Source organism: Misgurnus anguillicaudatus, chromosome 24, assembly GCF_027580225.2.
Source record: "Misgurnus anguillicaudatus chromosome 24, ASM2758022v2, whole genome shotgun sequence".
NCBI classification, from domain to species: domain Eukaryota; kingdom Metazoa; phylum Chordata; class Actinopteri; order Cypriniformes; family Cobitidae; genus Misgurnus; species Misgurnus anguillicaudatus.
The window spans coordinates 36,886,147-36,897,113 of NC_073360.2; the positions used below are offsets into that span (position 1 = coordinate 36,886,147).

The window sequence follows — 10,967 nt, forward strand, 5'->3', positions numbered from 1 at the left end:
AAACAGTACAGTGAGATGTCAGATCCACATTTATTATGTAGATATGTTATACCGGTAAGTAATTTAAAAGGGTATATTTATAAATGTAATGCATAACTAATGTTTTTTTAGTTTTACAAATTTTCTGTTTGTCTCTTATTTAAAGGTGCAGTGTGTAAATTTTAGTGGCATCTAGTGGTGAGGTTGCGAATTACCCCTCGCTTTTGAAACACATAGAGAAGCTACGGTAGCCGCCACCGGATAAACATGTCATCGTCGGAGACAACTAAGTAAAAAATTTCTTTAAGGGCTTCTGTAGAAAAATGGCAGCACAAAATTGCGACTTCCATGTAAGGGGACCCTCTGTGTATGTAGATAAAAAGCTCTCGTTCTAAGTTAAAGGCGGAGTCCACGATGTTTGAAAAACGCTTTGGAAAATTAGACGGGCCGTCTACCTAAACACACTTATAGCCAATCAAATCAAATCAAATGCCGGGTTGCGTATGTGTGGGGCGGGTCTATCAACAGAAGGTCCAGATTCTATTGGGGTAGGGGCGTGTTTGTTTAGGTGATTTCAAATATCAACATTGGCTTTCAAACATCATGGACTCTGCCTTTAATAAACACATAATGGTTCATTATGAAAGGTCTTTATACACCCCTGATAATATAGTTTTGTATATTATTTTGCATTTCTGTCAAAAGATCCTTCTAAAAATTACACACTGCACCTTTAATGCGTAATAACATTTGTGTTATATCGGCCATACAGCTTTCTTAATATCGGTATCAGCTATAAAAAAAAAATTTGGTCGACCACTAAACTTAATAAAAATTATTTAATAAATTGTTCAAACTTTTATCTATACCTTCTTTTAAAAGTACTGTGGTTGTTTTATGGTACAGTGATGGTAACAGGTAGTATGGTACTTTGGTATAAAACCATGACTACCATATTCCAATTCCTATCGAAAATTAACCATGGTGGTAAAAGTGTAGTAACCATGTTTTTGTGTGTATTGATTACATTAGCAAAACCATGTTTTTTCAAAGGTAACCATTGTCTATTTGTTTTAATTGCAATGAAACCATGGTTGAAAAAGGGATAACGTGGTATTTAAAAGTTACCTCAAAATCTTTTGAAGATCATGAAGCAATTAATGCAATAACATGCTTTTATATATACAAAAAAATCTAAGTGATTGTCCACCGTCCATTTTGCTTCATTTTATGAAGCAGAAACCAACAAATCAGTGCAAATCTCATATAACGAATGCCAAACACTCTCAATTTGACTGCGAGACATTAAATACATATATTTATATTGAATACTTATACTATATATTTGCATTTGCCCGAAGGTAGATGTAATTGGTTGATTTCTGTTATTGTTGCTTACCTTGAGAGAGTCTGCACTTCCGGCTTAGATCGTTACCATAGCGACTGTTTACTGTTGCGTTCTAAACTCCCGCCACAGATAAACGGTATATTATAAACGGGCGGGGCTTAGCGGCTTTTGGAGTTGTCTTAAATATCTAAGATTTTACAAAATCATTTTAACTCTTATTTAACGTAATGCATTATATAAAGTTTCCCACATCCGTAAACTACTGCCCAGACAGCTGCTGAATCATGAACAGATTGATGGTCTGGTGACGTGATACGTGGTACTTTTCTTAGCGCAGGTAAGGCTCAACCAATCACAGTCGTTTGCTTTTACTTCGCATGTTAATCAGAGATTGTAGTGTCAGATTTTAAATCAAGTAACAATCGTTAAATTTTTGTGATTTTAAAAGATATCACTTTTTGCTGACAAAGTCTCCTCCTGAGATTTTAACGAGATTTAAAGTATCACATATTCTGCATTCTGAGCCATCAAGCGCCCCCTTGAGGAAGATGATGTTATGTTTCATCCCCACCTGCTCTTCTGCTTCTGTGATTTGAATCATAGAGATTTGAATGAACAACTTTTGTCAAGGAATATAACCTCGTTTTAAAAGTTTTTCATTTTATTGCATTTTATACATGATAAAATCTCCATGTAATTTGTAATGCATCTCACAATGAATTCATGCTGCATGAAGATAACATGATGATACTGAGCACATGTAGTTATTTATTGCAAGATAAAATTGTTCTTCAGACTTTAAAATATATATATAATGTAAAAGGATGACGGTCAAAAAAATGTAAAAATACATTTAGCCATGTCACCCCCCACAAAATTTTTTATTATATTTTGGATCATTAAGATCACCCAACATTACAGTAATGAGGTGTAAATGTGCTTTATTGGCATGAAATTAATTTTAAAGTGAAACATGATCTCAATATGACTGTCAGTCTTGGCCGCAGAGTTGTGCTTAAAGAGAAACCCCACACAAAACCACATTTCTAGATGCGAGAAAAAACAATTCATTGGTTTCACTTTAACATTACCGTTGATATTTATATCATTATTCTTTTGTAAATTAATTGCATGTGAATCGTTTCATAAAATTACAATTGTTTCCGAGGATCAGCAGCTTATTATACTAAGAAAATAAAACATGATGCTCGTACAACTTCAAGTCTTCAGTTGTTTAAAACAGGATTTCATAGCAGCAGTGATCTGTGAGCTGGAATGAAGATCCAGCAGCCCTTTGTTTTGACCAAACAGTTCGACACGTTATTATGAGATCCTTTCGTAAAACAGGAGGTAGGCTTGAGAACTCTGAACTTTGGCCTCTGTAACCGGATGGACGCTGCTGTCGCTTACGTGGAACCATGTTCCTTTCCTGGACTCAACATCACCTGCTAATAGGAAAGAAATTATATCAAACACAGCCTTACTGTTTTATGTCATCTTTATGAAACAGCAAAGTCACCAAAATGTTAACCGGCACTGATACTCACAACCACTTGAGCCGTTTTCAACGGAGTTGTGTGTGGAAGTTCGGGATTTAACGTAAGCCGTGTAGTGTCCTGACCGCATGGTACCACTGTGTTCCACAATGCCGTAAAGGCTATACAGCACTCGCGTCTCGTCCTCCTTCACTCCCTTCAACACCAGACACAGAGTTACCAGTATCTGAACTGATCCTAGACCAGTTTAACATCAATATAAGAATGGTATGGATGCTTTTCCTGGAACAGGGAGGTGAGGTTGGGAATTTTGCTGACCTTGCAGTTCAAGGAGCAGAACGGTGCAATATCCAGGATTTGAGGGAACTGAACTTGACGGTTTACCTTACAAACACTGTATGAAACCTTGAGAGGAAGAAAGCAAATAGTAAAAAGGTCAAATGATGACAGATTACTGTGAAATTATCTGTTTGATGAAAGTTTACCTGTTGAAATCTCTTCAGGTGAAGTGTGAGTACTGGGGGAGGAGAGGAGATCAGCATCTGCTTGAGTGCGTCTCTGTAAACACCTTTCTTACCACCTGAAGCGACAACCAAAAATAAATAGAGTTCACACCAGTTTCTCATTGCAAGTGTGCACCACCATCTGTCTTGGCTGACTGTGTTTGAATCAACAGAGACTATACGGTTATAAAAAGTGAACACAGTACCTTCCAAGGCTTTCGGTCCGGACTGACGTTTTGTACAGGTAACGCACATCAGCCTGTTGTTGTCCGTGAGGTGTTCAACCTCTGTAAACTGATAAAGGCAGGACTCCACTGAACAATCCTGTTTCCCTGGCGCCGCCCTGGTGGCCAATGTATGAAACGCAAGCTCGGGGTCCTGATTAACCACCGTGTATTCTTTCTCTTGTACCGACACATCATCCCCATTCTCCATCTCACTTTCCAGTCCTGAGGTTGGGTTCAGGGACATAGTATTTATTTCTTCTACTAGATGATCTTCTTCAGCACCGTCTTCCTCCATAACTTCATTTATTTCTCCTTCCACAGAGATTTCTTCCGAATTCTGCTCTTCTGATAAGGCAGTGAAGCGGTTGTTGACAGAAGTAGCAGATTCTTGTTCAGGTTCCTCATCATCTTCATCTTTTTGGGATGATGTTAGAGATGAGGTATTACTGTCTGCTGATTGGCCCACATGCTCTTGGGTACTTTCACCCGTTTCCATATCAGTACTTCCATTGGCATCACTCTGAGGTGGTACCTCCTCTGTGCTGCTGGCTGCGTTTTGATTGGTCAGCGCATCTACAGTGACTTTACTCCCCAGTTTCTGCTGTCGCCGCTGAGTCTGTAAATGCAAAGTTTTAAACGCCTAATTATCTATAATGTGCATGGTCTGGATTGTCTTAAACTGAAATGTGTGATGTCTACACCAAAATGTTTTTGAAGGATTTTTTTATTTACATCAAAGGTGATTTTACTCAACCTGGCGTATTAACTACAGTTTGAATTTACCTTGGCTTGTTTTTTGGCCTGTTTCTTGGCTTTCTTCTGCTGATATTTGCTTCCTGCTCCTGTAGGCATGTCGTCATTCCCATTGACCATTCTGGTTGTGTCATCACCATCCTCACTGACACTGCTACGATATTGTACGGTCTTCTTCTGATTCTTCTTCCTATAGGCCTGAAGGAGAAATACATTAAGTTTACACCCCTGGAACACGCTTTTGGTAACATATCATTATAGCCAAACAAATATATTGTCAATATGAGGCCGATATAACAAATGCAGTTATAGTACATGAGAGAGAAACAGAAATGTTTATAATATATCCTCTCAAGTACTTGAAAAATAGGGAGTTATGGCTGAAGCTACCGAAGTGTTGTGTGTGACACAATTTTAAGTCACAATAAAAAACGAATAATTATTGGTCATTTTATTGTCTGTCGGATGTTGGCCGACAGTGTCCTTTCATAAGGAACAACTAATTTAAGGAACAGGAAGATTTGTCAGTCGATTAAAAATATTTCTTGGTCAACAGTGATGATAAATATTGGGCGATATATCACCAACTGCAATATATTGGTCTATCACTTCTAAAATCATTCTGTTTAAGTAATTATACTTAATTTTAAGAAAATGTTACTACATTTACTTAATTTGTCAGCAGAGTGAAAAGATTTATTGGCAAACGGTGATAAAATATCCCCAAAAACAATATATTGGTCTATCACTTTAAAAGTAATTCTGTTTATGGAATATTACTTAATTTTAACAAAATGTTACTAAATATACTTAATTTGCCGGCAGAGTGAAAAAATTTATTGGCCAACGGTGAAAATAAAATATTGGACGATACATCAACAACGGCGAAATATATTGGTCTATCACTTTAAAAGTCATTCTGTTTATGTAATTTTAATTAATTTTAATGATTTTACTACATTTACTTAATTTGTCAATTGAAAAGATTTATTGGCCAACGGTGATGATAAAATATTGTCCAATATATCGGCAACGACAATGAGCAATACAAACACTTCTAAAATCATTCTGTTCATGTAATTTTAATTAATTTTAATAATATAATATTTTACTACATTTACTTAATTTGTCAGCCAGTTGAAAATATTTATTAACCAATGGTGATGATAAAATATTGACCGATATATCGGCAACTGCAATATATTGGTCTTTCACTTCTAAAATCATTCTGTTTACGTAATTTTACTTCATTTTAACAATATTTTAAACATTTATTGGCCAACGGTGATGATAAATATTGACCAATATATCGGCAACTGCAGTATATTGGTATATCACTTCTAAAATCATTTTCGTTTACGTAATTTTACTTCATTTTAACAATATTTTAAACATTTATTTGCCAACGGTGATGATAAAATATTGACCGATATATTGGCGACAGCAATATATTTGTCTATCACTTCAAAAAGCATTCTGTTTATTTAATTTTACTTAATTTTAAATATAATTTACTACATTTACTTAATTTGTCAGCTAATTGAAAATATTTACTGGGCAACGGTGATGATAAAATATTGCCCGATATATCGGCAACTGCAATATATTGGTCTATCACTTCAAAAGTCATTCTGTTTATGTAACTTTACTTAATTTTAACAAAATGTTACTAAATTTGGTTAATTTGTTGGCCGAGTAAAAAGATTTATTGGGCAACGGTGATGATAAAATACTACCCAATTTATCGTCAACCACAATATTTTGGTTGATTACGTGTATTCTGTTAACTTTTTTAACAATGTCTAAAAAGCAAACAGGTTACCTCATCAGCTACAGGAAGAGAAAGATCTAGAAACATCTCGGTCACCAGAGACACAGTTCTGCATTCCTTACACATCACCGTGCTGCTCAACTCCCCACCAAACACTCGCTCCACAAAGTTCCTGGGTGCGCCATTTTTCTCGTACTCTGTACAAATTTATGCAAAACGCAGAGATTTTCAATTTTAAATAGTTATTCAAAGTAGAAATGATTAACATGTTAAGACTCTGCGGTTAAACAGCAAATTTCAATTGTATGCATCAGACCCGTTTTTGGGTTTAAATTGTGATTAGACCCTAAAACAGCTCTTATGCCATGTTAAATCAGATCATTTGTAAATAACAAAAATTTATTGTTAAATAAACGGGTACCTTTTATAACTTTTTTTGCCTGCTCGGCTTCCAAGTGCTTCCCAGAGTTTTTCAAAGCATCCAGAATTCCAGAACTCACTCTCTGAAAAATACAGGAAAATTAAATTCAAAGATAACACACATTCAGGTAATCAGCTTATAAAGTAGATTCAGTTTGTGTTGTGCATTTATTTTCTGCTTGAGGCGCATACAGTACTTTGACTTCCTCTGCCCTCATGCCGTCCAGAAGATATCGCAGAAGCTCCTGACTGTCCTGCTGCTGGAAACCTTTGAACCGTGAGGCTCTGTGAAGACCGTGAGAGTCAAACCATTTAGAGAGAGACCACTGAACAAATTAAACTAAATAATATTTTGAAAGCTTTCATAATAAACCACAGACTAATATCTAACCAAGAGACACTAGATTTGACAACAAGTAATCTGAAAATTCATTTTGTCGCATTAAATTAATATTTTATTCTAGTTCAGGAATAGTTTTTAATGGATGAATGAAAAGTACTTTGCACTTTCTCCTGATCCTTACTTTTTACACACTTGAGCAAATAGTTCCTTCGGGGTCACAACACCTTTCTTCGTGTCCTGAATTTCATTCAGTAGCTGACACATGGCCAGCGTGAGTGAGCCGGGTTTTTCCAGCTGGATCTGGAGAGGCTCCTAAAAAAAAAACACATGATAGTGATGAGAACGGCACCAATTAGGACAGAGATGGATCGGCTGAGGGTGTTGTAAAGTACCAGCTGTGAGGACGGTGCAGGTGTGATGGTTAGGCTGCTCTTGCCATCTGTCATCTCCTTCAGTAGGTCTCTCAACAGGTGAGTCTGCGACAAATTCTGACATGCAGATGGAGGCAGACATGAACATCATATCTACATTTCTGCAGACCATATTATTGTTAAACAATATATTCCTGAGTCTTTACCTGCACGACTGCATTGAAGAAACACGTGTTGCCCAGATTACTGAGACCCCTGACAGATACTGCACTAGAGACGCCTGCGGACGCTTTCTGGGTTTTGGAGGTGTCAGGGTGTTTTGAATTGAGCTTCTGGTTCTCCTTGATCTCTTCTTTCTCTTCGCCTCGAGTCTGCTCGACAGGGTTCTCCACTACGCTCTCATCCTTCTTGCTTTCTGCAAAATACACATTATTATTTGATTCATCATTCATACAATGTTTTAACAGAAATAAGTACCTTTACTAAACGTTACTAGGTCATAGATAAAGTGCCTAAATATTAGGAGTAAAGTTACAAAAAAATTAAATCCTTTTTAGGCTTAATGGCTCCACTTTATCCTTTCATTCACTTAAATGTATCTTTTAGGAGTATGATCCAGAAAGCCTTCTGTGCCTATATTTCAGTATATTGATAATATATGAGTTTAAAGGGACACTCCACTTTTTGTTTAAATATGCTAATTTTCCAGCCCCTCTAGAGTAAACATTTGATTTTTACCGCTTTGGAATCCATTCAGCTGATTTCCGGGTCTGGCGCTAGCACTTTTAGCTTAGCTTAGCATAATCCATTGAATCTGATTAGACCATTAGCATTGTGCTCAAAAATGAATGACCAAAGAATTTCAATATTTTTCCTATTTGGGGTTTGACTCTTCAGTAGTTACGTCGTGTACTGGGACCGACGGAAAATTGAAGGTTGCGATTTTCTGGGCAGATATGGCTAGGAACTATACTATCATTCTGGCGTAATAATCAAGGACTTTGTTGCTGTAACATGGTTGTAGCAGGCGCAATAATATTACGCCATGCCTGAAAATAGTTTTGTAACCCTTTCAAAAGCCCTTTTTGTAACTTTTAGTAGCAGGGGACAATTTTTTTCGGGCACTGCATAATATCATTAATAAAATATAAGAACTATTTGGTCATTTTTGAGCGTGATGCTAATGGTCTAATCTTATTCAATGGATTATGCTAAGCTATGCTAAAAGTGCTAGCGCCAGACCCAGAGATCAGCTGAATAGATTTCAAAACGCTAGAAATCAAATGTGTCCCTTTAAACTGCTATAGTGCTTACTCCAATTAACAGCAGCGCCTCCTTGTGTCTGTTTCAAAATCAATCCAGTATATTTTGTAAATATGAAATTTTGTGCAAATGTTGTATAGATAAAATATTGACTATCAAATCAATAAATAAACAATATAATCGTACACATTTGCATTATATCAGCCAGCCTGCGCTTTCTACCCAGCAAGCATTTTTGCGTTCATCGCCCAAATACAGCCCTGACGTCTAGGCTAAAAAAGCCCAAATTTGGGCTGTCAGGTAAAATTCTATAGACATATAACCATATCCCAAAAACACATTCAATTAAATAAATAAGTAAACCAAACACATTTGACTATCACTGTTGACACTGCTTGAAATTATTTTATCTTGGCAAAACCGACATTCAAGTTTATTTTTCCTAAGTGTGTTACTCATAGCCAGACTATATCGGGTCTATAGTTAACATAGACGGTGAAATGAAGGCTATTGCTTGCTGGGTAGATAAACATCAAGCACTCCTGACAGTTTAAATGTGCATCGCATTTACATGCATTTGATTTGACAAAAACAAACATCTACAGTATTTAAAAATAAATATGGGAAATTTATACAAATTCAAAGACAAAAAATAAAAATGCAAACATCAAAACAAACAATTACAAAGAGTGTCACCTACTCCTGTTAGTGGTTTTCTTGCCCGGTTCTGCCAGCACTTGTTTTCGTATATTTGTTACAAGCTGCCCCAGCGGCCCTGTGCTGGAATACTGGACTTCTTCATCGCAGATGTAACACCTTTGTGACACATCAGATCAAAGAATGAGCAGACAAACCCGAAAATATTTCAGTGAAGATGTATCTGTGTGTCACGTCACATACCAGACGCTCCAAACCTCCAAACTGAGCACCAAGCAGTGGGGTTCTGATCGAGGGGTCTCATAGTGTTTGATGGCATGCTGATTATCAGAAAATCTCCCACAACCCTGACAAAGATCACCACAAGTTATTTATAAAGAGCTTTGTGACCAACAGCAATGGGCAAACTGTGCAGAGGTAATACAAGTAAAAGGGGTCTTCCTATTAAATTTTACATGTATTACATATTAGCTATTTCTGCAACTGTCCAAAACAAGTAAAACCTAGCCTTGTGTGATTAAAATGTGGCAAAACCTAGTTACTTACTCTGTGACCACATTTAAGACACATCCACACCACTGGAGTTTCTCTGTGATCTTCTGCCATCTCATTGTCTGCAGGACTTTCGGTCTGATCTTCATCTTTTGCTCTCTGACTGTCAGCCGGCTTTACTGTCTCACAGTCTTGACACCGGATCCAGTGATCTTTCAAGCTGATTCTCTTCAGTAAACTGCGCTCTATTCCTTTACGAATGTGACTACAGGAAATACCTTAAAGGGTAATAATAGATAATGTGTTAGATTTAGAAGTCAAAGCAGCTATTTCAAATATTGAACAGAGAGGGTCATGCGTGTACCTAATGTATCAGTGCTGTCATCATTAGCATCAGCACTTCTGTCTTTCCCTTTCTTTTTACCCATTGTGGTCTATTAAGATAAGCACCTGCTGGGTTTAAACATGACATGAATATTAACTGGACATTTAATAAAAATAACATCCCACTTGAATTTAATTTTAACATTTTCATGTCAACACTTTCAAACAAATCAACACTACTGATCATTAAATGTAAAAGGAGGTCGTTATTATGGCTGTTTCTCAATTCCAAGAACGCAAAGAACGGACTTGCGTCCTCGTGGAGATCGGTCTTGCCAGGCGACCTTGGAAGAACGAACTCGGAAGTTTTGCCGCAATGACTTCTGGGGCGTAAAGCGATTTCAGCAAGTCTGCACTCGATGCATCCTCGATATCAAGAACACATCCGGGTATTTTCATGCGTCCTCTGTCCTTGCGTTCTTGAGAATTGGAATGAACGTCGACCGTTAATGATGACGTAGAGCGAGGACACGAGGACGCAAGATCGCTGAAGAACGCATATTGAGAAACAGCCTATGAGTGTGCAAAACACAAACCGCTGATACAGCAATACACGTAACAGAGAAGAGAGGTTAGCAAATAAACATTTAACACTATTTAGAGTTTCTCATTAAATAACAAAAACAAACAAAACACATCGGGTTTAAATTAACTTACGATGCCTGCACAACCATTTAAAAATATGTGAAGTTATTAACGTCCATCTGAAGTTTTCAAATTATATGTAGTGAAAATATAAAGATTAACAATCAGTGCGTACAGCATGTTCTTCTAGTGGAGTATTTCCGGGCAAGGTTCCGTTATTTCAAAATAAAAGTCCCTGGGAGGCGTTTTAAAATTGTAATTAGGTATTATGGAAACAGTTATTTTTGTGAATCGCAAACTAATATTGTTTGAAAGACTTAAAGAATATTCTGTCTTTTCTTGTCAAAATAACTAATATATGAAATATGAAAACAA

At 36.7% G+C, this 10,967-nt stretch overlaps 1 protein-coding gene across 5 annotated transcripts; it reads right to left on the reverse strand.

Annotated features, from left to right (window-relative positions):
* Positions 1 to 1,969: 1,969 nt before the first annotated feature.
* On the reverse strand, positions 1,970 to 10,808 carry usp16 (ubiquitin specific peptidase 16). Of its 5 annotated transcripts, none has more exons than XM_055197315.2 (17): positions 10,768 to 10,808; positions 9,988 to 10,073; positions 9,678 to 9,901; positions 9,375 to 9,478; positions 9,175 to 9,290; positions 7,418 to 7,626; positions 7,233 to 7,328; positions 7,022 to 7,152; positions 6,695 to 6,782; positions 6,499 to 6,580; positions 6,129 to 6,274; positions 4,337 to 4,504; positions 3,533 to 4,169; positions 3,309 to 3,403; positions 3,142 to 3,228; positions 2,875 to 3,019; positions 1,970 to 2,775 (listed from the first exon to the last, which is right to left on the reverse strand). In XM_055197315.2, exons 2-17 carry the CDS (start codon positions 10,049 to 10,051, stop codon positions 2,651 to 2,653), a joined length of 2,517 nt encoding a protein of 838 aa, XP_055053290.2. In that variant the 5' UTR covers positions 10,052 to 10,073; positions 10,768 to 10,808; the 3' UTR covers positions 1,970 to 2,650. The 5 variants fall into 5 exon arrangements, with proteins under 5 accessions (XP_055053290.2, XP_055053289.2, XP_055053292.2 ...); XM_055197314.2 differs by having other exon boundaries at positions 10,665 to 10,802; XM_055197317.2 differs by having other exon boundaries at positions 1,970 to 2,772; positions 9,988 to 10,076; positions 10,665 to 10,802.
* Positions 10,809 to 10,967: the final 159 nt, after the last annotated feature.